Source organism: Camellia sinensis, chromosome 14, assembly GCF_055761805.1.
Source record: "Camellia sinensis isolate YWXY chromosome 14, ASM5576180v1, whole genome shotgun sequence".
Classification (NCBI taxonomy): domain Eukaryota; kingdom Viridiplantae; phylum Streptophyta; class Magnoliopsida; order Ericales; family Theaceae; genus Camellia; species Camellia sinensis.
In genome coordinates this window covers 81,223,647-81,250,903 of record NC_138974.1, presented here as the reverse complement: position 1 = coordinate 81,250,903, position 27,257 = coordinate 81,223,647, and the positions used below count along the sequence as shown (strand labels likewise).

The following is a 27,257-nucleotide window of genomic DNA, read 5'->3' as shown; positions in this document are numbered from 1 at the left end:
CAAACCCGAATCCTGCCATCCTTCTTTGGCATTGGGACGATATTGGCCAACTAGGTCGGATACTCGAATAGTAACAAGAATCCTGCATCAATCTACTTGGTGACCTCTTCCTTGATTTTCAATGCCCAATCCGGACGAATTCTGCGCAATTTCTACTTGACTGGTCAAGCCTCAGGGTCGAGAGGGATCTGGTGCTGCACAATCTCAGGATCAATTCTAGGCATGTCTTCGTAGGACCACGTGAAAACATCTTTAAATTTTTTTAGCAAAGAGATTAAACGCTCACGTTCCTCCGAAGACAACGTGGACCCAATCTGGACCAAGTGTGGACTAATCAACCTCAATGCCTCTATGTCGAACAATAAAGCCAAGGAACTTTCCAAACGTGACTCCAAATGCGTATTTGAGTGGATTCATCTTCAAGTCATACTTTCTCAGCCGATTGAAGACTTTATGAAGGTCCTCTAGGTGATTTTCCCTTTTCTTAGTTTTGACCACCAAATCATCGACATAGCACTCAACAAATTTGTGAAGCATGTCATCGAAGATCTTTTGCATGGCACGTTGATAGGTGGCACCGGCATTCTTGAGTCTGAAAAGCATCACTTTATAACAATAGATGCCTTTTGTGGTATGAAATGCTGTTAACTTTTTATTCTCAGGTGTCATTCGTATTTAGTTGTATCCTGAACACCCATCCATGAAGGATAACACCGTATGTCTGGTAGTGACATTTATCATTAATTCCATAATAGGAAGCAGAAAATTGTCCTTGGGACATGCTTCGTTCAAATTTTGAAAGTCGACATATATTCTAATTTGTCCATTCTTCTTGACTACCGAGACCATACTTGATATCTATGTCGGATATTTTACTTCACGTATGAACCGAGCTTCGATCAACTTGTTGACTTCTTCTTCCACTTTGAGGATGCGCTGAGGTCTGATGTATCGATGAGCCTGCTTTATTAGTCGCATACCATGTTTGATCCCAAGGTGATGGACAACAACATTTGAACTTAAACCGGGCATCTCCTTGTATGTCCATGCGAAGACATCTTTATATTCGAGGAGTAGTTCGAAAAATGTCTTTTCCTCCTCGGGCGTTAAGAGTGTTCCCATAAAGATTGGTCAAGATTTTTCAAGAGTTCCCAAGATGAGGTCTTTCAAATTGTCAACAATTGATTGCCCTCCCCCCCCCCCCCCCATCTTCAAGTTTTGGAGGAGCTTCTTGGAGATCATCATCCTCCCAATCTAAGCTAGAATCTTCTTCAACTGTTACATGGTGAAAAGCAACATGTTCAATTTCTTCTTCTCTTTTACTTTTTGCTTGAGTCTTAATTTCTCCAGTTAGTATGATGGTGTGTCTTTTGACCTTAAGCGGGCCTTCAATACTAACTTCAAGTGACGTCATGCATTTCATGCGAGAAGGAATCAAACTTTGAGTCTTATCATCCTCCTTTATAGAATTCAACTCAATTGTTGATGTGCTTATCTTGTTCTTGCCTTTTCTAGGTGATGTATTCATATCGCCAAGTTGAGCAAAAACAGACTTTCGTGACCAGGAAGTTTGTTTTTCATCCCATTCCTTAGTAGTGCCCAATTTGCTAAAAACTAAAGGTTTAGAAGTTGTACCTTCATCTGTCTTATCAACAGTGCCTAACCTATTAAAAGCCGAGGTTCGAGGTGCATGAGCTTCAATGTGGTCAAACACTAAGACTCGAGGAGTTGGGCTTGGACTTTTGTCTTTCTTCACTTCTTCCACAGTGATATGTTGTACGTCTTCCTTCTTCCCTTTTCTCTTGGCAGAGATATGAATGGGTTCAGTTGGCATGAATCCGACTCCAGTCTTTGGAGGGCTCACCCTGTACTCTTGTTGCCTTAACTGTTTTTGAGTTTCATTGAGACCATGAACTTTCTCAACTGTAAGTTTAGGACTTAACTCTCCCAGCGATGAGGGATCAACAAAGTCATAACCTAACTTGGCTAGAAGCTTGTAAGCTTGTAAATCAAACCCTTCTATTCGTCTTTCAGGTAAGGAGCCATGTTCGATAGAATTTTGTGCAGGCCTAACAAATCCCTTTAGTGGAGGTTTAATTAGGCTTGACAATCCCACCTGTGGAATTGGTATTGTTGCCTCTGCTCTTAGTATCTGCAGATCTTCTTTTATTGCAGGGTGGCCAAAGTCTCCTTTGACTTTTGTGGACGTCGTGACTTCTTCAAACGGTGAATGTCCTTCTTTTCGTTGAGGCTTCAGCATATACCTGAAGACTTCTGTCATTGCATGGCTTTTTGAGGATGAAGACTGTTTTTGTGGTGACGCAACCTCAAGTGCTTTTTCAATGCTTGATGCGTCTTCCATTGAGAAGTCCAACACAACTTGCTTTTCTTCATTTATTTTCTTTTTTCTTGCAGAAGGGATTTCACCTGTGATAACTTCAGGTATCCCATTGGAATCCAAATAAAATTTTGCATCAGCGAAGTGAGCCTCAGTTTTTGTAAATGGCTTGTCATCTGCTAGCGCCGTCTTTGTTCCACCTTGGTCAAATTTAAAACACTGATGGTGAGTTGACGCAACTAAACCATTTTTATGGACCCAAGGTCGCCCAAGCAACAAATTGTAGGACGTTCTTGCATCGATGACATGAAACAAAGTACTGGCTGTGAGTTCTAAAATGGTGAGGTTCAAATGAATCATACCAATCGCACGTTTCCCCCTTTGGTTGAAACCTTGAATAACCAAACGACTTCGGGCTAATTCGTCCACTGGGATTCCAAGTTTCTTCATGGTGAACTTTGGCATAATGTTTACCACTGAGCCTTCATCAATAAGGATGCGGTTAACTTTTTGTTCACTAATAAAACCAGAGACAAACAATAGGCGATTGTTTGGCTTTGAACCTAGTTGAAGATCTTCATTAGTGAAGGTGATTTTTGTACAACAAGGAACATAAGTGATGGAGTTCACCTTGGGATAGTCTAGTTCATTAACAACAAACTCATATTTTCCAGGATCTTCTAACACTTGAACAAGTGCAAGTTGTACAAACCGAGGGAGTTGAGATGCCTCATGCAAACTAAAGCGTGGGGGTAGTTCTTTCAAGGTTGTCAAGACATCAACTTCCTCCTTATCAGGCATCGCCTTAATGGCATGAACTTGTTCCACATCTGCTTCAATGGTTGAAACCATGTAGACTACCTCAACCAAGTCATCTCCAAAATACCTAATGGGAAAAAAGTCTCGCAGGATAATTGGAGTACACGAGTTTTCTTTAGGAAATTTGTCTTCTTGTTGCATCGTCTTTTCATTCTTCATTTTGTCCATCAGATCCTTCTTGGAATGTCGACGGGAGTTCTTCTTTTCTTTTACTTTCTTGAGTGAAAAATGTTGAGTCTTGGACTTGCTTTTTTGTGACTTCCTTCATGTCACAAGAGCCTAACTTTTATCTTCTCCAATAGTTAAGACTTTTTCGAAACCATCATGGACATGTCTGTCTTGATTTGGAAGTTAAATAATGATAGGTTCAAGTGAACCAAACTGGATGACTTTGGGAATTGCTTTCACTGTTAGGATTGCGAATTATGACATTTCTGTCTTGGATTTTGAGGATGGAGAATTTGGAGGTCCTACAATAACCGTTGTATGGTTGGATTCTGCCGATTTGTCAAGGTTCAACAGGATTTTGTTATTCCTGGCCAAGTCCACGAGCAATTCTTTTAACACGAAGCATTTTTCAATAGGATGACTAGCTATCTGATGATAGTGACAGCACTTCGAATCCTTCACATGACTTATTTCTTCAGGGCGTTTGCACTAAGGGAGTTGAATGACGTTCTTTTCAAGTAAATCTTCTAATATCCCTGGTACATTAAAGTTAGGAAAAAGATACTTCTTTTCTTGTAGTTCTTTCAGAGATGGGCGTGTTTTTTTCCTTTTTTCTTTCTTCTTGTCTTTAGTTACAATCTTGATTGGAGCTGTGGTTACCACCATTGCTTCTTTGGTGGTACCTTTGAAAGGCTTGCCTCATTTTTTCACTTCTTTGTTATCTTCCCTTTGTTCAAGAATTGGAAGGTCTTACCTACCATGGTTGGCTATGCTAATTTCCATGTCATGTGAACGCGTAGCTTACTCTTCAAATGTTCGTGGTTTTATCCCTTAAAGGATGTAAAGGAGTCCCTAGTGCATGCCTTGCATGCATATCTCCACAGCTGAGATCTTAAAGGGTCGGTCTTTGCAATCTAGACTTAGAGTATGCCAACGGTTGATGTAATCTACCACATGCTTCTCCTTCCATTGTTTGTAGGGGCCCACCGTATTGTGCTCGGATAGTACTTGCAATCATGTCTTGGAGTTGTTGAACAGACAAAGAAGCAATAGATGTTGGTTGACTACTTGTGCCAATCGTTTGCCTCACAACAGATGTATGGCAAGTTTCCTCACCAGCAACTTGCTTGGACTTAGATGTAGGGTGCACATTCTCAACAAAAGGGGCTTGTGGTGTAAAGCCAGGTGGATGAGAATTATCTTGACTTGCCTCGTCAGCATTTCACGCTTCTAACTTGTTCATCAAGGTGACAATCTGAGGATCATTCTCTTCCATGGTTTTGGTGAACTTGTCAATAACACGAACCATGGTTGCCAATTGTTCTTCCACTGAAGTGGTGCTAGTGGTCATGACTAGCATAGCCACCAAGTGAGACCAATCTGAGTGATTCAATGAAATTGAACGTTGAGGACTACTAGGAGATGATCCTGAGTGTGAGCTTGTACTTGAGTTTACATCAGAAGCTATGGCTGTTGGGTGTGGGGAGGAACCTTCTGGCAGAGAATCCTTTGAGACAAAAATGGACTTCTTCCATTCCCTCACTTCCTTTTTCTTAGCCCCAGACGTGGATATCGTCATAGATTTGTGATACTTGCCTTACGCTTGCTTTGTTGCATTGGCGGTCGACATCACCCTGTGAGTGGCAAGAGCAATGGTAGCCTTGGTCTTGCTATGGGTGATTGGTCGTGACAACGGCATTCTTGTAGGTGTTCCTATTGATCGGAGTAATTTGAACTTTCTTTGAAGCCATTATGCTTGATCAAACAAGGCTTTAGGAAAACGCTTTAGGAGAAAGAGATGAGAGATAGAGAGGTCCCACTGGGCGTGCCAAAATTTGTAAACACAAATTTCGTATCCTAAAATTAAGACACGGAATAAATGCACAAATAATTAATTTTATTTGATTATAATAAATGGGTACACGCCTTTGTAGTTTGCTCTATAAAAAAAGAGTGGATCCTCTGATTCGATCTCCGAGATGGGTGTAATTTAACGACTGTAAAAGCTTGTTGTTGAGCTAGACAAGTTGATGAATTTCTTTAAGTCTTCGAATGGAGAAACTTGGAGAAGAAAGGCTTGATCGAGGGCTTGAACGGCTTGATCTCGAACGAGTCTCGAAATGATCTCTTTGAAAAGAGACACCAAATTTGTATTTGTAACTTGAAAGGATTGGCACAAGTTTGGTGTGCTTGATAATCCTTTCTTTTAAGTTTGAGGAATTTTAGAGAGAATTTTAAGAAGAGAATTTAGCAAAGTCTCGAGATTGCTTAGGAGCTTCCAAGACCATTAGCAAAAAAATATGTCTCTCTTCCCCCTAATGAGAACCTCTATTTATAGGCTTAGAAGGGGAGGATTAAGTTTGGAAACTCCAAAATTGACTCTAATTCCAAGAAACAAGCAATTTACCTATTATAGAAAATATTTACATTAAAATTTAAATTTAAATTTGATTTATTCTACCAAATTCTGGCAAAATACCTTTATGGGCCCCACACTTCTGGGTCGACCCAATTGTCAAAATAAGTTCACTTCTGGGTTGACCCAATTGTCAAAATAAGTTCAAAATAAGTTCACTTTTCTTTTAGTATGACTCATAGCTTTAATAGGACCCACATCTATTTGAAACAATTTGACTATCTTATTTTTGATTAATCAAGAAAATTTATTTGCCTTGATTAATCAGACGGTGATCAAGACACGTGAAAATTTAAGTGTCTACTTTCCGCCAGCAAATGATCACGATGCAATACATATATAGTATACCCAAATGTATTTTCAAACCATTTGATTTCTCAATTATATCATTTCTTTCCAATTACCAAAACCTTACGTTTAATCAAAACGTTTTCCAAGTTCAAATCATCAGTTTGATATAAAATTCATTTCCAAAAACCAATCCTGGTACCTCAATACCAACCATCAAATATATTGCTAAATCAAATGCGAATACATTGCTAAATAACAACAAAAACATTGTTAAAACCATTTTCCAAACATCCTGTTCTAAACCAACATAATATTAAATAAAATGGGTAAATCTCCAAAGCAAATACAACTGTAGACACCCCATTTTTGACCGACCTCAAGACTGGGACGTCATCATTTGTGCACTCGATGATTGTGCTTGTTTTGAGCGCCCGAAGTTCTCGGCGGAACGTCTTGTCTTTGAGCCTCTAAACCTATTTTGTTTTGTGCTTTTTTTGGGCCAAACCTTGTTGCCTCTTTCCTGGAAGGGGGAGGGACCTTGTCGGCCAGTCCTAGGTCTTGTCGGCCACTTTTTGTTCGGCTACTTAGAGTGGCCGACGGCCATTTGTCTTCTTTTTTAGATATTTGTTTGCCAGCTGTACCAGCTGTTGTTCATTGAAATGCATCTCTATACACGTGTATGGAGGGATGAATACAAGCCTTAATCTTGATTTTCTATATATAAGGGATGCTCTCCCCCATTTGGAAGGATTAGAAAATTTGGATCAAATTTCTCTCTTTCTCTCTTTCTCTCTCTCTCTAGAATTCTCGCTCTCTCTTCTTGTTTTGTGCCTTAAAGCTTTATTTCTCTACACCTTTGTACATCAAGCCTTAACCAAACTTGACCACCTTGGAGCTGAGGTCCCTTGGAGCCTAGTTTGAGCTTTTGGAAGGAGGTTTGAGCTGGAATTTGTGCCTGTTTTGTACTATGCTTCAAAAGGTATAAGACTTACCTTGTAGGCTTTGTTTTGATTACTTGTTTTGCCATATTTTTGTACTATTTTTGGCCTGGTTTTCAACTACAAAAAACTTTGATGTTTTAGCCTTAACATGATGGTTTGAGGTCACTTTGTGTAAAGGGGTAGCCTACCATTCTTGTTGCCTAATTGAGAAGCTTTTTGTGCCACCTTTCAAGGCTTTCAAATCAAACTTTTTGGGCCTTTAAACCACTGAAATTCAAAGTTATTTCAGTGGTGGAAAACATGTTTTGAAGTCCAAAAATGAAGAGGTTAGCCTCCCCTTCTTGTGTCTTACTTGCATGCCTAGTTAGCATCACATGGTAACATGTTTTTGTGGCTTAACTTAGCTTATTTCCAGCACATGTTTGCCTCTGATTTGGAATGTTTTAGCTCTATTTTGGGCTACTTTGGTCATATGAGTCTTGTTTTGCATAGTTGTAGTGCAAATGGCTTCACTAATTTGGTGTTTTAGGCCTTTAAACATGGTTTGCTTGAGTTGGTTGCACGTTGTGGTGTCTTTTTACATGTAATTTTAGCATATATAGCTCTGTCACATTCTTATTTGTTTCACTCTCTCATTTGCTTTTGAGAGTTGCTCTTGAGTCTTGTTTGCAAGCTAACATGTGAGCATATTTTTCTAGCATTTTGTGCCTTAATCTCAGCATGTTTTTGCCACTATTTTGACTGGTCTTAGCTCTATTTTGAGCTGGTTTGGTCCTTTGAGGCTTGCTTTGTATGTTTATAGTGTAATTGTGCTTAATAGTTTAGCTTGTGCTATGTTTTGGCCTCTTATTCTAGCTATTTTTGGCTTACTTCAAACATGTTTTAGGACTTCTTTTAGGCTGTTTTAAGACTGTTTTGAAGTGTTTGTACCTTTTGAGCTTTATATTGCATGCCTATAGTGTAATGGCTTCACTAGTTTGGTATTTTAAGGCCTTATATACCACTTGCTTGTGTTGGTTGCATGCTTTAGTGTTGTTTTACATATAATTTCAGCACTTTAAATCTCTGTAATCTTCCTCCATTCTTCACTCTTTCGTTTGTTTCGAAAGTGGCTTTGAACCCCTCGTTGGCTTGAGTGTGGAATTGAGACCCTCATGCCTAATGGTTTAATTCATTTGAGAGTTCATTACCAACAGCATGAGGCCTCTTTCATGCTCAAGGTACTTGAGGTTTAAGCCTACTTTCAATTAGAGGACATTCACCTTTGGACTAATCAATTAGAGAATGGATTGGTAATCTAAAATTGGTAAACAAAAATGAACTAAGTAAAAGAGGCAAGATTAAGCATCTTTGTGTCGCATTGTATGTGTTTGGATCGGACGTTAATCCAAACACGAGAAAAATGGGACGTTTCATACTCAAAGTGATGAAACGTGCCACTTTTCTTGGTCACCATCACCCTTGATCATGCATGATAGGGTGATGGTTATTTTGGTCTTATTTGTGCACTCATTAAGCTTGTGCAAGCATGGTTCTCTCACCATCATGCGTTGAAAATGCTTGGTTGATGGTTCGAAAGCCAAGAGCTACACTCATTTGAGCTTATGTGATGATAAAGAGGGTAGCGGTACATACATTCCTTGAAAATATATTGCTTTGCCTTTGTTTGCTCTCTGTTGCAACAAAATAAGAAGTCCAGGAAAGGGGTGGCCGATCGGCTAGGAGTAGTGGCCAACTGGCCAGTTGTAGTAGCCGACGGCCACTTTTTGTAGCCGACCAACCACCAATGAATTTTTGCACAAATGAGCTCCTGAGTTGAAGCAGAGGCATTCTGGGAGTTGGTACAATTTTAAGTGATCAAAAGAGTGCAAACAGAGGCATCCGATGACAAGGCAATGGCATTTTCGAGTGGAGCAACCGAGCATGCATACGTCTCTCGCCCTCGAGGCCATTTAATCGCTTTAGATAGCTTAGAATAGCTAGTCAACTCTAATGTTGTACTTAATTAGTTAGTGTAACTAATTCTTCAATTTTGGTTTGTAATATTTAGCTAGCTTAGAATAGTTAGTTAATTTACTTCAATCGTTGTAATAATTGACTAGAATAGTTAATTAGTTTTGGTTTGTAATAGTTAGCTTAATTAGCGTAGCTAGTTAGCTTATTCATTCGGACTCTCCTTCGCGAGGGTGTAATGTTGTAATAAGTGTGCGTGCATGTGTGTATGTCTTCCAACCCCACGTCTTTCTCCCTTTTATTTAATTGCTTTCGATGGTTAGATTAGGGGCATTTTCAATTAGCATACCTTATGCTCGCATGTTTGCATCTATTTATTCGTCTTGCATGCACCGAGACTCGGCGCATCATTCAAACTGCATTGGAATTTCAATATCTTCTTTGAATACGTGTCTTAAAGCATGTTATCAAATTGAATTGAATCAAATGCCATGTTAGTAGCTGAGCCTATTAATTGCATATTGCATGTGTTGCATTAGGCATCTTGTATAGTTAGGATCATGCATCTTTCTAACTAGCTTTTGTTTTGGCTTCGAGTACTTGGTAAATTTTATGCTTTAGCATACTTGCATGAGTGTGATTGCCATAATACCATGTCTCGCATGCTTGCCATGAGACTATGTGCTTATTTGATAAAACTGCGTGAATGTCTGTGGATGAAGGCTTGATTGTTTTAATTGGAATGATTCAATAAATGTGATTTTTAAGCCCACTTGAGGTGGCAAATCATGTTTTAAGTCCACTTGAGGTGGCAAAATTCGCAAACTTTTAAGCCCACTTGAGGGTGGGAAATTCAAACTATTTCCGAAAATAAACATAAGTTGAGTTGTTCTAATTCTTGCGATTTTAGTCTATACTTGATTGTGTGCGTCACATAGTAAACGTAGCTAATAAATCGGATCAAGAGCACATAAGGTTCATAAAATATCATATCATGATTAGTAGAGGCCGATCTTTTAATCGGGCGAGCATAGGTGCTCAATTCATGACCTTCCCCCAAGTTCCTGAGCCGAGGCAACTTTGGTGATGACGGAAACGTGGCCTTCGACGCGAGTCAGGGTTTCCTAAATTTCCCCAAAACAAAAAAAATATTTAGGTGGTGACTCTGTAATCTAGCAAAGCAGTCTAATTTTGACATTATTTGATTTAAAATCAATTTTTCAAAAAGATTTGCCGGGTTGGACTCTTTGGTGCTTATCGGTTTCACATTACACTTATGAGACTAGATTCATAACCGTGACGGGAGTCCGAACTGTAGGACCAATTCGAGCCCTCCGAAAGGGGGACGCGAAAAAGTTGAGCTACAACAACCTTTCACAGAAATTTTGCCCGCAGGAAACCGTAAATCGGCACCCATGTAAACGTAGGCTATATAAGTGCTACTAGTGCCATTTTACAGATATTTCGTCCGTGGAATCGGCATCCATGTATACGCGCGGTTTTTAGAACTTTCACCATGGACACTCAAACCAACTTATTTCAACAAGGCAATACTTACTTCCCAGATTCACCATTTAATTTACTATTTTCAATAGTACAACACATGTAACTCCAAATATTGTTTTTTCAAAACAATGCAAATGTTCTAAAACATGATGTGAGAATTTCTAAAACCTCTTTCCAAAACATACAGTTTTAATTTCCAAAATCCATTATAGACTCCATGATATGAATGATTTCAATTTGCCTAATCCACATGTAATTTCTAGCACACAACAATACTATCCTCTATCGATAGCCAAAACAGTTATCTTTAATGCAATAATTAAAAGATATCAATATAGATATATTTTCTAAAAGTGTAACAACACCCATTTTCAAAATCCCACAACCATTTCCTTCACACCTCTTTCTAACTAAACCATTTACCAAAATCAATCAAACTCCAACTCCCAAAACAATATCATTTAGGGTTTTTCTGCAAATTGAGGTTTTTCTCTATTAGAAAATCAAATGCAAGTTTGTTTATCAAAAATAGATTTAATAGCAACCCCTAATTTGTCCAAACCCTCAACCCACAATAACATTTCAAAATCAACCAAATGACTACCAAATATAAATAACAAGATATGTCACAAATATGCTACCGAACTCATATTGAGTTCAGGAAATAGACCCTAACTCTTGAAGTGAAGAAGAGACAAGAGAGAGAGAGAGAGAGAGAGAGAGAGAGAGGAAAAATGGAGAAATCTCAAGGGTGCCGAAAACCAACTTTGCTCCGATCAAAAGAAAGCTCTAGATGTGCTCTACCTTTTTGTTAAAGAGACTAGGGTGAATAAATCAACGAATCTAGGTGTGTTTGTAGAGAGAATGCGAGTTTTAGAGAGAGAAACTCTAGATCTAGGGTTTTTAGAATGTTTAGAGAGAGAGAGAGAGAAATGAAAAAGTGACTCTGCGATCTGATATATAAACAAATCATTCGACCGTAGGAAGTGACCGCTTGAGGGAAAAAAGTGTCGCTCGAGCATCCAAACACAAAAAGTGTGACCTCTAGACCGCAGGAAGTGACTGTTCGAGTGCAAGAAGACTGCTCGAAAGAAGAATGCTGACTCATAGTATCTCTGCAAATCTGCAAAAGTACTGGAAGTTCACACAAACTACCCAAACGCAGGAAGTGTTGCTCAAGCAAATAGGCAAAATTCTGGGCAATAACGATTTTGAAAAACAAGCTACCAACATGTTCCAAATGCAACCAAGACACTCTAATAACCAAACTTAATGAGGAATAAGGAGAAATCAAACTTGAACAACCTATAAGACAATAAAATCCAGATCCAAACTCCTTAGTGTATTTTTCTCAAATATAACACTCTAAAAAAACTCCCTAGTGTAACACTCTAATGCAACACACAAAAAAACTGCTTAGTATATAATTCTTAAACGCAACACTCTAAAAAAATTCCTTAGTGTAACACTCAAATGTAACATACAAAAAAACTCCAATGTAACACTCCAACAAAAAGATGTGGGATTCTTCAAACCATTCCAAAAGGATTACAAAAATTCCTTAGTAAGTTTTGGAGAAATATATAATTTCAAACTGTAAGTGTTACGTTTGAAAAAAAGTATATTAAGGAGCTTTTTAGTATTTTTGTATGTTACATTGAAGTATGTTAGATTGGAGAGTTATGCTTGGAATTACATTGATTGGAGTGTTAAGTTTGAGAAAAGTACACAGAGGAATTTTTTTTTTTGTGTTACATTGGACAACGTTTGAAAAAAAATGCACTAATTTTTTTTTTTTTTTTGAGTGTTACATTGGAGTGCTACGTTTAGAAAAAGTAAACTAATGTTGTGTTTGGTTGGGAGATTTGTGAAAGGATTTGGAAAGAGAAATATGAATAAAATATACCTACATTTCACCTTATTTCACATACATTTTCCCTTTTCTTTTCTAAATTTCTTCCCAAATACTTTAACCAAACACAGCGTAAGGAATTTTTTTTGCGTGTTACGTTGTTATGTTTGGAAAAAATACACCAAGAAATTTTTTAGTGTGTTACGTTATTAGAGTGCTACATTGGAATGTTATGTTTTTGTTCGTAATGTGGGATTTGTTTCAGGCGGAAAAATCCAAAACTTCTAGGGCATGTTTGATTGGTAAGATTAGAGCATGGGATTGAGATTATTAATCCGTGGAACCAATAATCCTGTGTTTGTTTTGAAATTTTGTTTCAGGATTATTAATCCAATGGATAATTAATCCAACAAATTTGTAGGATTATTAGTAATGGAGTAGGGGTGGGATTATATATCCTGAGATAGGAAATAAAATAAAAAGACTCTTTTACCTATTAATCCAATGCAAATCAAATAATGGATAAGGGGATAATTTATCCTACTAATCCAATTGGATAGTGAATACCACGCTAATGTGATGAGATTAATAATACCTTCATTATTAGTCTTATGAATCAAACATAGCCCTATAGTACAGATTGCCCAAATGTATAATTTTACATTTGGAGAAACTCACTTTTATCCCTAAAAAATTCAACTCAAACATGTAAGTGACTACGTTTTCATGTAATTTTCACTTTAATAGGACTTTGGGGCTCATAAGAAAAAATAGAGGAGTAAACAGTTCACAAGATCACATTTTGTGATTTATTGGTGTTTCACTTAAAATAAAAAAAATAAAAAAAAAGAGTAAGAAAATGTCACAAAAAAAAAAAAAAAAAAAAAACCAGCTTCCATTTTTTTTTCGCCTCTACAAATTATTATTTCCAAATCATTGTTCTTTTCTAGTATTTTGATAATCTGCTTCCAAACACCTTGTCATCTGGAAATTGTTTTGGTTGCTCAATTGCAGAACAAGTTTAATAAGGATTTTTTTTTTTCTTTTCAATTTGAATAAATAGATCTGGATATCTTCACGTTGTGTTTGTTGGGGAGATTTGGCGAGGAATTTGGAAAAGAAAATGAAAAAAATGTGTGAAATTATGTAAAATATAGATATATTTTATTCACATTTCACCTACCTTTTTCCTTTCCCTATCCTAATCCATTCCCAAATCTCCTAACCAAATACAACATCAATGAACTTTGAAACATATGGGAACCATGAAAGGTTTGTTTTCAGGATAAATTATACTCGTGATCCTATAATTAGCCTATAATGTCAATTTGGTCATTGTAATTTTAATTGTATCAATTTCTCTTTAATTTTTTTATATGGTATCAATTAGTTTAATTATAACACATGTCACTAAATTGGACAGAAATGGAGGGCAAAATAATTCATTCAAAAGGGAATATTAGATTTTTCAAATTAGAGGTAAATCTCTCAATTATTTTGAGGAGTGTGAATGGAGTATTTTGCCCTATAATTTCAGTTCTATTTCTAAAGGACACTATTAATTGGACACAGTGTGAAAAATTAAAAGGGTAAAATCAATGTAATTAGAAATACAAATGATCAAATTGACATAAGAGGCAAACCACAGAAACTACAGGTGTAATTAATTTAATTTAATTTTTTTTAAAATGTTTGTGTAAAGAATCAGCTGCTGAATATATCCATACAAATGGTATTTCTGTTTTAATATATCCTACTATTTCTGTTTTATAGCTTTGGTTGAATTTTATAGCTAATATTTGCCAAGAAATGATACTTTGAGAATTCTCTGCAATGAAGGTTAATATACTATATTTTATTTTTCTTAACCATTTCCATAAGTTTTATAATCAATATTTTAAAAAGCGGCCGCAACCGTTACGTAACGCCGTTACGTAATAGTTTTGGTAGTTACTGTCACGTCCCAAGCTCCGTGACAACACCGCACACTCATTTAAGTGAGTATGCAAGGCTAAGAGTCCAACACATAACTAACAATGTAAAATACTCCAATCAAATCCTTAATTATCATAATACTAAAATCCATAAAAAAAAATTGATTATTCTTATCATATGAAATTATCCACCAAGTTCACTAATAAAATCCATTAACAAAACAAATAATCCAAGTACTTAAATCATAGTCCTACTCTCGGCACTCTCATATGTAAAAAAATCCCGCGCAGCTCTACTCTTCAGAATCTGAAAAAAAATAAAATAAGGGTAAGCTAGACAGCCTAGGAAATAACCAACCATCACTGCCAGCTGGATCAAGTATTAAAAATAAATAAATAAATCGATAATCAATAAATATAAATTTTTCTACAGTTCAATAAATGAACAATTATTTTGTAAGATGGTTTCATAGCTAAAAATAAACAATGTACAATACATTTTAAATGAAAAGCCAACAAGATAATTCAAAGTAATTCATTGTTCAAATCGATGGTTCAATGATTTGATTCACAAAACCCAAGTCTTATTGACTACGGTCACATAGCCCGTGACAAGGCCCAGAACCACACATAGGCCGGTGGTAAAGCCCCAAAAGAAACTAGTTTATGTGCCAATAAATAACCCCTATTGGCTAGGGTCCAAATCATAGTCAGACTAGAGTGATGTTCAAAATTCACACAATACACAAATTTTATATAAAACATTCGATACTTTCAGAATAAACGTTTAGTATAATTTTCAGAATAGTTTCACCAAATATTCAAATAATTTTCATAATAATATTCGATGTTGTTTTATACTTGACCCATATTTTATTTTAAGAAAACGGGAAAGCTACGAATAAATATTTATGATTTTAAACGATTCGATAGAATTAAAAATAAACCAACAGTGATAGAGGGTTACTTATCTCAAACAGCTAAAATAATGTTTCCCAAGCTAATCTCAAATTACCAAGATCCACCTCAATCTCACAAACCTAATAAAATATTATACCATATAAACAATTATTATTGATCACCATGATGCATCTATCATTCTTTTCTTTATAATGTAATAATCTAATCCTATAGTCTACAAGTAAATTCCAAACCCCAAAATACATACACCCAATCAACATACAAGATACTATGTCTAAAGAAATAGTTAGGAGTACCATAAAAACAAATCTTACCTCCAAGAGATGATTAGATCAAAGTCACCAATTTATGAATCTTCTTTCTTTTCTTTTCTTCTTCTTCTTCTCTCTTTTTTTTTTTTTTTCTCTACTGCTAGATCTACCGCAGCAGCCACAACATCAATACCTCTATTTGTTTGTGCTTCTATGTTTCCAAGACCTAAAGCCCAAGTGGACCTATAACCCAATCTCCCAAAATTACAAACTTAACCATCTAAGTAATAAAAATTAAAAAAAAACCACCTCATAACTAATTCCTTGATGTTACTAAAATGACCCATATAAATTAATTTAATTACTACTTTATCCAAAAATAATTCTACACATAAAAATTTGGATTTTACATTCTTCCCCACTTAAAAGAAATTTTGTCCTCGAAATTTGACATACCTAGAGTCTCAAAAAGTTGTGGATACTTTTGTCTCATTTCATCCTCAAGTTCCCAAGTAGCTTCTCTTTCCAAGTGATTACTCCATTGAACCTTAACATAGTGAATGACTCGACGCCTCAAAACCTGTTCCTTCCTATCAGCAATTCGTATAGGGTGTTCCTCATATGTCAAATCCTCCTTAAACTGCAACGGTGCATGATCAATCACATGACTAGGATCCGATATATACTTCCTTAACATTGAGACATGAAAAATATTATGAACTCCAACTAGTGAAGGTGGTAGGGCAAGTCTGTAAGCTACCTCACCAATTCGATCTAAAACCTCAAATGGCCCAACAAATCTAGGACTCAATTTACCACGAACACCAAACCTCATTACTCCTTTCATAGGAGACACCTTAAGGAATACATGGTCTCCAACCCCAAACACCAAATCACGTCTCCTGTTATCTGCATAACTTTTCTGTCTACTCTGTGTCGTACGATGTCGCTCTCTAATAAGATTGATCTTGTCCACTGTTTGTTGCACAATCTCAGGCCCTAACAACTTCCTTTCACCTACATCATCCCAACAAATAGGTGATCTACACTTTCGTCCATATAAAGCCTCATATGGTGCCATCTGAATGCTCGCATGATAACTGTTATTATAAGAGAATTCCACTAAGGCCAAATGCTCATCCCAAGAACCTCCAAGATCGATAACACAAGCCCTCAACATATCTTCCAAGGTTTGAATAGTTCTCTCTGACTGTCCATCAGTTTGAGGATGAAAGGCAGTGCTAAAATTCAAACTAGTGCCCAAAGCTGTATGCAAACTCTTCCAAAACATAGATACAAATCTGCTATCTCTATCAGGCACTATGGTCACCGGAATACCATGCAACTTCACAATCTCCTTGATATACAATTTTGCAAACTTCTCTAAGGAGAACCCTAACTTAAAAGCTAGAAAGTGAGCGGATTTGGTCAATCGATCAACGATGACCCAAATAGCATTGTTACCACCTTGGGTCCTAGGCAACCCTGTCACAAAATCCATGGTAATATGTTCCCACTTCCATTCGGGAATAGGAAGAGATTGTAACTTACCTGCAGGTCTCTGATGTTCAACTTTCACTTGTTGACATACCAAACATTGAGCAACATACTGAGCAATTTCCCTCTTCATATTATTCCACCAAAAGTTCCTCTTCAAGTCTTTATACATTTTAGTGCTTCCTGGATGTACAGTATATCCTGAACTGTGAGCTTCTCTTAGGATTTTTCTCTTGAGCTCTAAATCATTAGGCACACACAACCTCTCTCCAAATCTCAAGGTTCTATCTTTATGCATACAAAATTCCATCTGTAGCCCTATTTCCATTTCAGCCTTAAGTTTTTGCAACTGAGGGTCTCTTCCTTGAGCATCTTTAATTCTATCAATCAATGTGGATTGAACCCTAAGGTTTGCCAACTGCACTCCATGGTTGTGCCATCTAATCTCAATATTCAACCTCTGTAAGTCCTCCAAGATATTCTTTTGGTCAATGATCAAGGTAGCCAAATTACTCGGGGTCTTTCTACTCAAGGCATCCGCCACTGCATTAGCTTTTCCTAGATGATAATTGATAGTCAACTCATAGTCCTTTAATAGCTCCAACCATCTCCTTTGCCTCATATTCAGTTCTTTTTGAGTGAAAATATACTTCAAACTTTTATAATCAGTGAATATCTCACATTTCACCCCATACAGGTAGTGCCTCCAGATTTTCAATGCAAACACCACGGCAGCCAACTCCAAATCATGCGTAGGATAATTCTGCTCATATGGCTTCAACTGCCTAGACGCGTATGCCACTACCTTATCATTTTGCATCAGGACAAAACCCAAGCCCATCTTCGATGCATCACTATAGATGGTAAAACCTTCATCTCCGGACGGAACTATAAGTACTGGAGCACACACCAATCAACTCTTTAGATCTTGGAAACTCTTCTCACAATCATCAGACCACTCAAATTTAACCCCTTTTTGTGTTAAACGAGTTAAAGGCATAGAAATTCGGGAAAATCCCTCAACGAACCTTCTATAATATCCTGCTAAACCCAAGAAGCTACGAATTTCAGTGACACTAGTAGGCCGATTCCACTCCACCACCGCCTCCACTTTCTTGGGGTCAACAGACACCCCATCTTTAGATATCACATGACCCAAAAATGATACACTCTCCAGCCAAAATTCACACTTCTTTAATTTAGCAAATAATTTCTTCTCCCTTAATAGCTGCAACACTATTCTCAGATGTTCTTCGTGCTGCTCTTTACTCTTTGAGTACACAAGAATGTCATCAATAAAAACTACCACAAACTGATCTAAGAAGGGTTTAAATACTCTGTTCATTAAATCCATAAAAGCTGTAGGCGCATTGGTCAACCCAAACGGCATCACTAAAAATTCATAATGCCCATACCTAGTTCGGAAGGCTATCTTAGGTATATCTTCCGCCTTAACCTTCAACTGGTGATAGCCAGAACGAAGGTCAATCTTAGAAAAGACTTGTGCTCCTTGAAACTGATCAAATAGGTCATCTATCCTAGGCAAAGGATATTTATTTCGGATTGTCACCTTGTTCAACTCTCGATAATCAATGCAAAGGCGAAAACTACCATCCTTCTTTTTCACAAATAAAACGGGCGCACCCCAAGGAGAAACACTAGGCCTAATAAAGCCCTTATCTAGTAACTCTTGTAACTGTTCCTTCAACTCTTTCAACTCTGCTGGGGCCATCCGATACGGAGCCTTGGAGATAGGACCCGTGCCAGGTATCAATTCAATGGCAAACTCAATCTCTCTATCTAGTGGCAACCCCGGTAACTCTTCAGGAAAAACATCGGGAAATTCCTTCACAACTAGAATATCCTCTAACTTCAATTCAGTCTCACGGGTATCTCTCACAGAAGCTAAATAGCCCTCGTAACCATTCCTTAACAACCGTCTAGCTTGCAAAGCTGAGATTACCAGAAGAGGAGTGTTAACTCCACTACCCACAAAGCAAAATTCTGGTTGATTAAGAATCTGAAATACTACCCTTTTGCCTCGACAATCAACAGAAGCATAATTGGTTGCCAACCAATCCATTCCAAGAATTATGTCAAAGTCCCGCATATCTAAAATAGTTAAGTCTACAAGCAATTTCCTGTCATCTATACTAACCACACGAGATTTGCAAATTAAGTCAGCAACCATAACCCCTCCTATCGGGGTTTCAACACATAAGTCGATCTCTCTAGAGACACATTTCCACCCATGTTTCTTAACAAATCCCATAGACACAAATGAATTTGTAGCGCCAGAATCAAATAACACATGTGCATAAACAGAAGACACTAAAACAGTACCTGACACCACCGTGTTGGAAGTCTGAACATCTTGTTGCGTGAGTGCGTACACTCGACCCTAAGTCTTTGGCTTATGACCTCCATTTTTCTTTTGACTTCCTGAAGACCTTTTGTCTGTTGATGCTCCTTTATTTGTCCATGCTTTCTGTTCAATCTCATGCCCCTTCCGATTAGGGCAATCAGCTATCCTGTGCCCCTGTTGCCCGCAAGAGAAACAAGCCCCAGTATTCCAACAACACTCACTATCCCGATGGAATCCATTACACCTAGTGCATTGTACCCGATCATTCTTCTTATCAACACTACTACCCATAGTTCGACTTCCCCAACTCCCAACCGAAGAAGTGTTTTGTCTCTTAGCATTGCCCTTCGAATTGTTAGTTTGGACGTTGGAAGAACTAGGCCTCTTCTTATAATTCTCTTCTTTCTCTTCTTGGGCTCTGGTAAGGCCACTCTCAACTAGCAAAGCCTTATTCAACACTGCTCCAAAAGTATGTAACTCGAAAGGGACCACTTGTTGCATAATGTTCGTTCTTAGTCCACCTTCAAACTTTCGTGCTCTGCTATCCTCATCTGCTTCAAATGCTGATGCAAATTTAGACAACTTCGTAAACTCAGCTTCATATTCTGCAACCGTCTTATTCCCTTGCTCTAACTTCAAAAATTCCCTCTGTTTTTGTAGACGAACACTCCTAGGGAAGTATTTCTCGTTGAATGCCTTCTTAAACCTTTCCCATGTATAGGGGTTGGCATCATGCTCGTGGATACGCTTCTCCATCTGCCACCAATCATTAGCTATCCCTTGTAGCATAAACGTAGCATAGGTCACCTTCTGATCATCCGTACACTCAAAAACGGGAAACAACTTCTCCATTTCTGTCAACCATTTTTCAGCCTCCAAAGGGTCTGTGGCTCCGTCAAATGCCAAGGCTATCTTCTTAAACTCGGTAATGTTACAACGTGGCCTTGGTTGTGGCCCAACACCTAGCTACATCCGCTGTTGTTGCTCCATAAGTCTAGTCAAGTTATTCCCTATGGTGGTTTGTTGTTGCACCACCCCGGCCAATGTTTGAAGCACTTGAACCATTTCAATTGGATTGGGGATTGCAGCTTGTTCTTGGTGTCCCAACTCTTGCCCCTGATTTCCTCCGACTGCTTGAGAACCACTACCATTATTAGTCACATTCCCTCGCCGATTGCTATTACCAGTCCGTCGATTCGTTTGACCCTAGCGTGTATTCCTAGCCATATTTGCCAATGTCTCCTCATGTTCCATTGCAACCTAAATGCATCAATAATAAAATCTCATCTTATTCTATTCTCAAGTCCCTATAACAAGTAAATAAAAATAACATTATATCAAATTATAAGCGTTCCCAATCCTATATCTACCCAATCTCACCACTATTTTATACCAGCCTTTAAAATTACAACCTGGCTCTGATACCACTAAATTGTCACGTCCCAAGCTCCGTGACAACGCCGCACACTCATTTAAGTGAGCATGCAAGGCTAAGAGTCCAACACATAACTAACAATGTAAAATACTCCAATCATATCCTTAATTATCATAATACTAAAATCCATAAAAAAAAATTGATTATTCTTATCATATGAAATTATCCACCAAGTTCACTAATAAAATCCATTAAAAAAACAAATAATCCAAGTACTTAAATCATAGTCCTACTCTCGGCACTCCCATATGTAAAAAAATCCCGCGCAGCTTTACTCTTCAGAATCTGAAAAAAATAAAATAAGGGTAAGCTAGACAGCCTAGTAAATAACCAACCATCACTGCCAGCTGGATCAAGTATTAAAAATAAATAAATAAATCGATAATCAATAAATATAAATTTTTCTACAGTTCAATAAATGAACAATTATTTTGTAAGATGGTTTCATAGCTAAAAATAAACAATGTACAATACATTTTAAATGAAAAGCCAACAAGATAATTCAAAGTAATTCATTGTTCAAATCGATGGTTCGATATTCAGATGGTTCAATGATTTGATTCACAAAACCCAAGTCTTATTGACTATGGTCACATAGCCCGTGACAAGGCCCAGAATCACACATAGGCCGGTGGTAAAGCCCCAAAAGAAACTAGTTTCTGTGCCAATAAATAACCCCCATTGGCTAGGGTCCAAATCATAGTCAGACTAGAGTGATGTTCAAAATTCACACAATACACAAATTTTATATAAAACATTCGATACTTTCAGAATAAACGTTTAGTATAATTTTCAGAATAGTTTCACCAAATATTCAAATAATTTTCATAATAATATTCGATGTTGTTTTATACTTGACCCATATTTTATTTTAAGAGAACGGGAAAGCTACGAATAAATATTTATGATTTTAAACGATTCGATAGGATTAAAAATAAACCAACAGTGATAGAGGGTTACTTACCTCAAACAGCTAAAATAATATTTCCCAAGCTAATCTCAAATTACCAAGATCCACCTCAATCTCACAAACCTAATAAAATATTATACCACATAAACAATTATTATTGATCACCATGATGCATCTATCATTCTTTTCTTTATAATGTAATAATCTAATCCTATAGTCTACAAGTAAATTCCAAAACCCCAAAATACATACATCCAACCAACATACAAGATACTATGTCTAAAGAAATAGTTAGGAGTACCATAAAAACAAATCTTACCTCCAAGAGATGATTAGATCAAAACCACCAATCTATGAATCTTCTTTCTTTTCTTTTCTTTTCTTCTTTTTCTTCTCTTTTTTTTTTTATTATTTTTTTTTTCTCTACTGCTAGATCTGCCGCAGCAGCCACAACATCAATACCTCTATTTGTTTGTGCTTCTATGTTTCCAAGACCTAAAGCCCAAGTGGGCCTATAACCCAATCTCCCAAAATTACAAACTTAACCATCTAAGTAATAAAAATTAAAAAAAAACCACCTCATAACTAATTCCTTGATGTTACTAAAATGACCCATATAAATTAATTTAATTACTACTTTATCCAAAAATAATTCTACACATAAAAATTTGGATTTTACAGTTACCACCACCCGTTACGGCCGCTTTTGCGGTGTGATTGAGATTCATAGGTTTGTCGACCCTAACAGCTGTCATAGCGGTCGTAACAGTTTCGTAAAAGCCATAACGGCCTGTTATGCACCGTTACGTAATAGTTTCGAACAACTTCTTTTGAAAAAGAACAGAAAGAAAAAAGCTGAAAATGAGGGAAGAGGAATATAGAAAAGTAGAAAGATGAAGAGGGAAGATGGAGGAGTAAGAGATAAAGAGAGAGAAGAGGGAGGATGAAAAACATGTTATTGATTTGTTGAAACTGTAAGACCTATACTATTCTATTCAGTTGCTATCACTCAACTATTTTGTTTGTATATGTCGATCTATATACTGTTTGAAAATAATAATAATAATAATAAGTGTTATCATTATCTATTTGGCTTGATTAAATATATATATATATATATATATTTAGGCTCTTATTTATTCTCTTACTTTTGTCATTGTTTATCTTATATATAATAGTTAGTGATTGATTTTTTTGTAAAATATTTAGAAAACATAATACCTATAATTATATATTAATATATATTTTATACATGTCAATTTTTTTTTATTATTTTATTTTATTTTTATTTATAGGTTGTCCAAAATGAGAATGAATATTTAAGTGATCCAATTCCAAAAAAAAAAATTCTTTATAATTTATTTTTTAATTTTTATATGATTACCTCAGCATGTATAATTTATTTTTTAAAAAATATTCAAGTTAAAATTTGCATATGCTTCCACAAGTATAATAATTAAAAAATAATAATAATTCTATACCTCTAAGTCCAATAATTTTTTTTTTTTTTTTGCCACAAGGTAATATGGATTTATGACATATAAAATTTTTAATTATTAAAATAAAATGTAAAAAATTCAGTTTATGGTGATTTAAAAATATAAAATATATATGATCATACTTAAAAATTTACAGAAATTGATTAATATTTATTTTAAAACCCAATAAATATGATTATGGAAAAAAAAAAATATGCGTATCGGTAAGTTTTTTTTTCAAATTATGCAAAAAAAAAAAAATCACGGTTCTAGTTATCGTAACCGTTACGCTACGACCTTTATACTCCAAAACCGCAACCGCGCCACCACCACTGTTACGGCAGTCGCAACCGCTTTTCAGAACCTTGTTCATAATTGAAAAAAACCACAAAAACTTTAACGATGATGAGCTACACTGCACTCCTTAAAAGATGCCTGTTATAACTATTTATTTATAACTAAAGAGGGCCAAATCACAACTCTTGTTTTTGGCCCCAACAGACGCTAGGATTCGAATCCTATCCACTAAAAAAAAATGCATAAGCACAACATCTTTACATTACTTTTGAAATTTATTAAAATTGACTCGTAACAAAACATAAAACCTATCCCACATGTCATCTAGAAATCGAAAATAGGCAATTCTCCATGATCTTCTGAACAACAAAGGACCAATGACAACCCAAAAACCCATGGCAAATCCGCAAGCTACGCACAAATAAAACAAATACACTTCAGATTTAGCTCCTCCATCATCACCATTGTTTCCGGGGTTAGGTGCTACACCATCGACACTGCAATTCTTTGTGAGCGGAGGTCCACAAAGTTTGTTTCCGATAAAGCTAGAAGCATCAAAGCTCTGGAGCTGCGTGCTTGATGGAATCCTCCCTGACAAGTTATTGTAAGACAAATTCAAGTAACTCAAAAACGTCAAATCTGACATGCTCGGAGGGATTTCTCCTGAAAGTTGATTTCTGGAGAAATCCAACGACTCCAACAATCCCATTTCTCCAATCTTTGGTGGGATCATTCCACTCAAATGATTGTTCGACAAATTTAATGATCGCAGCCCCAACAAACCTGTTAGTTCTTGTGGAATCTCTCCTGAAAAATTGTTACACGAAAGGTCCATGCTAGTGACCAGTTTAACAATGGTATCATAATCAAACTCGCTGCCTTTCGTCACCACATATGCATTCTCTAAGAATACTCCATAGTGAAAAGAATAGGAATTCCTTTCAGCTGAAGTTTTTTCAGAGACCAATGCTGTGAAATTGCTGATACAACTCGGAATGCTTCCAGATAAATTGTTGTCTGCAAGATCTAGGATTTGAAGAGAGGCAAGGCGACACAATTCAGGAGAAACTTTTCCATGAAAATAATTCGAGCGAAGGCTAAGAATCTGTAAATTTGGAATGCCTTTCCCTATCCATGTCGGTATGTTTCCAATAAACTTGTTCTCGGCGAGGTCAAGTGCCAATAAGGCGATCCAATTTTGTAGAGACGAAGGCAGCAAACCAGAGAGACTATTATTGCGCAAGTGCAATGAATGCAAGTACGGTATAAGCCCCATGGAGCTCGGAATCTTCCCACTCAGATAATTGTTTTCCAGATTCAAGGCGAGCAATGAAGTCCAGTTTGTCCAACAATCAGGAATTTGTCCCGACAAAAGATTTCCTCCTAGATGAAGAAGTTCCAATTGGTAAGGTCCATCCTCTGAATCACATAGGAAATCGGACAAACCTCCCGAAAATGCATTGTTGGAAAGGTCTAACTCGGTCACATCCTGTGAGAGACGGGGCAATGGACCGCTAAAGTTGTTGGAACCCAAGTAAAACAATGAGGGAACGTAAAAATCATCCGCGAAATGAACGTGTGGGATTTTCAGAACCTCACCATGGATTTGGTTGTGAGAGAGGTTTACATAAGTGGTGGAGGAAGACACATTCCAAAACCAAGTAGGAACGGCAACAGATATCCCAGTGCAGGACATGTCCAATTGCAAAATATGCTTCTGTGATTGCAGCCAAAGGGGAAACTGCGGTCCCAACTGCCAAGATCGCAAATATACCAATTCGAGTTGGAAAGGGGGAATCCAGTTTGGATTCACATTGAAACTTAATTGGTTTCCGGATGCTGATAATTCCACCAGAGATGTCAGATTGGCAAAGTGATCTTCAGACACAGCCCCTTCCAGCATATTATAAGAGATATAAAGTATTCCCAACTTTGAAAGGTGTCCAAGACTTTTTGGAAGAGTTCCATTCAACTTATTATAGCTTAAATCTAACACTGCCAAGGATGACAGTCTTCCTACACTCACTGGAATCGGACCCGAAATTAAATTGTTTTGAAAATAAAGTTCGCGTAGATTTTTAAATCGTCCGAATTGCTCAGTGAAATGACCGAAAAGTTGATTTTCCCATAGTTCTAATGTTTCTAGAGATTCTAAAATGCATCCGGACAAGCTCTTCAACACGTCTGACACTTGTACCGCGAGTTTGTTACTCGAGAGATTTATAACTCTCAAGTTACAAAGATTTCCCATAGACACGGATATTCTCCCTTCAAGTTTATTGTATGAGAGGTCGAGGATGGTGACAGAGGTCAGGTTTCCAACGTTGCTTGAGATTGCACCCTGGAATTGGTTGTGGCCAAGGTTGAGTGATTCTAAATGGCTGCAACTGTACAGACTGACTGGTATGGTGGAATTGAAATTATTCTCGGACAAATCAAGATCTCGAAGACTGGTCATGTTCCAGAGGGAACTGGGAAGTGGACCTTCAAATCCATTTTGATGTAGGTCAAGAGAAAGTAGGCCATTTAAGCTAAACAACGCATTGGGTAATGAAGAATTGAGTTCATTTTGAGAAACATCAAAGGATCTCAAAGAAGTCAAGTTCCAAGGCCCGTTTGGAATTGGGCCCTGGAAGCTATTGGAGTTTAAGTTGAGAGAAAGTAAACCATTCAAAGTAAATAACCAACTGGGTAATGAAGAATTAAGATGATTTTGAGACAAATCAAGGACTTTGAGAGAGGTCAAGTTGCGAAAACCATCACCAAAAAGACCTCCAAAACCACAAGATCTAAGATGAAGCGAAACAAGACTACTAAGACTCGATATCCACCTAGGTATTAAGGAGGAGAAGTCATTTCTAGAGAGATCTAGGAGAGTGAGTGATGAGAAATTGACCTGATGAAGTTGACGAGGAATGCGATGAAGTTCACAGGACGACAAGTTTAACTCTACCAAGGAAGGGAGCATGTTAATCACCTGTAGCCAGTCACCGGATGCTTTCTTGAGGTTCACTTGACTGAAGTCAAGGCGCTCCAAACGGGAAAGACCAGAAAGCCATTGAAGGTTGACAACACTTAATTTGACACCAGGGTATGAACCACCACCACTTAAACTTAGAAAGCGTAAACTTGACAGGTTTCCGAGCTGGTGGGGGATCGTTCCTCCAAATCCTGCCCCGGATAAAGAAAGATAGTGTAGGTTTGCCAAGCTTCCGATGAACCTTGGGATATGAATTCCTACAAAATCATTTTGACTTAAATCGAGGTGATTCAGGCGCGTCAAATTGACCAAAGAAGGACCTATTTTGCCACCCAAGGCTGAGCTCTGATGAACTTTGCCGACCACCGGAGTTGTAGAGTTGGGATTTTGAAGGTGGAGCTCAATTACATGGCCATTTAACTTGTCACAAACCACCCCTGCCCATTTGCAACAATCATCTTCAACATCCCAAGAGGAGAGCCTGTTTGAAGGGTCTTCGAGCTCTTGCTTGAAGCTTAGAAGAGCTTGTTTCTCACTATTAATGCAAACCACATCACCATTGCAAGAGCTACGATTAATGGTTGCTATGGTGAGAATCACAAGAACTAGAAATGCTATAACTCTCATGTATCTATCCATCATTATGCAACCCAATAACAAAAACTCAATCTGTGTGCAATTTATAGTGTCCAATACCACACAGTGTTGCTAGATTTTTTCCCCCCTTCTCTTGTGGAAATTTTGATTGATTGGGTAAGTTGTATGGAAAATTCAAACTTGACTTAGTGAAGTGGGAACCACTTTGTGGAACTTGCACCAGGATCAAATCAGATATTTTAATGGACTTTGGCTTGCTTCTCAGGCATCTAATAGGCTTCAACTACCTTAAATTAGTGTTTGGTTAA

The 27,257-nt window shown here is 37.2% G+C and overlaps 3 protein-coding genes across 3 annotated transcripts; all 3 read right to left on the bottom strand.

Annotated features, from left to right (window-relative positions):
* Positions 1-15,652: 15,652 nt before the first annotated feature.
* Positions 15,653-16,562, bottom strand: LOC145807829 (uncharacterized). Its single transcript, XM_082906788.1, has one exon. The coding sequence runs from the start codon at positions 16,469-16,471 to the stop codon at positions 15,797-15,799; it is 675 nt and encodes a 224-aa protein (XP_082762914.1). The 5' UTR covers positions 16,472-16,562; the 3' UTR covers positions 15,653-15,796.
* A 2,726-nt stretch (positions 16,563-19,288) lies between these two features.
* On the bottom strand, positions 19,289-20,104 carry LOC145807123 (uncharacterized). Its single transcript, XM_082905052.1, has one exon. It carries the CDS (start codon positions 20,102-20,104, stop codon positions 19,289-19,291), a length of 816 nt encoding a protein of 271 aa, XP_082761178.1.
* Positions 20,105-23,634: 3,530 nt separating this feature from the next.
* On the bottom strand, positions 23,635-26,991 carry LOC114291109 (receptor-like protein EIX2). Its single transcript, XM_028235140.2, has one exon. The coding sequence runs from the start codon at positions 26,989-26,991 to the stop codon at positions 23,635-23,637; it is 3,357 nt and encodes a 1,118-aa protein (XP_028090941.2).
* Positions 26,992-27,257: the final 266 nt, after the last annotated feature.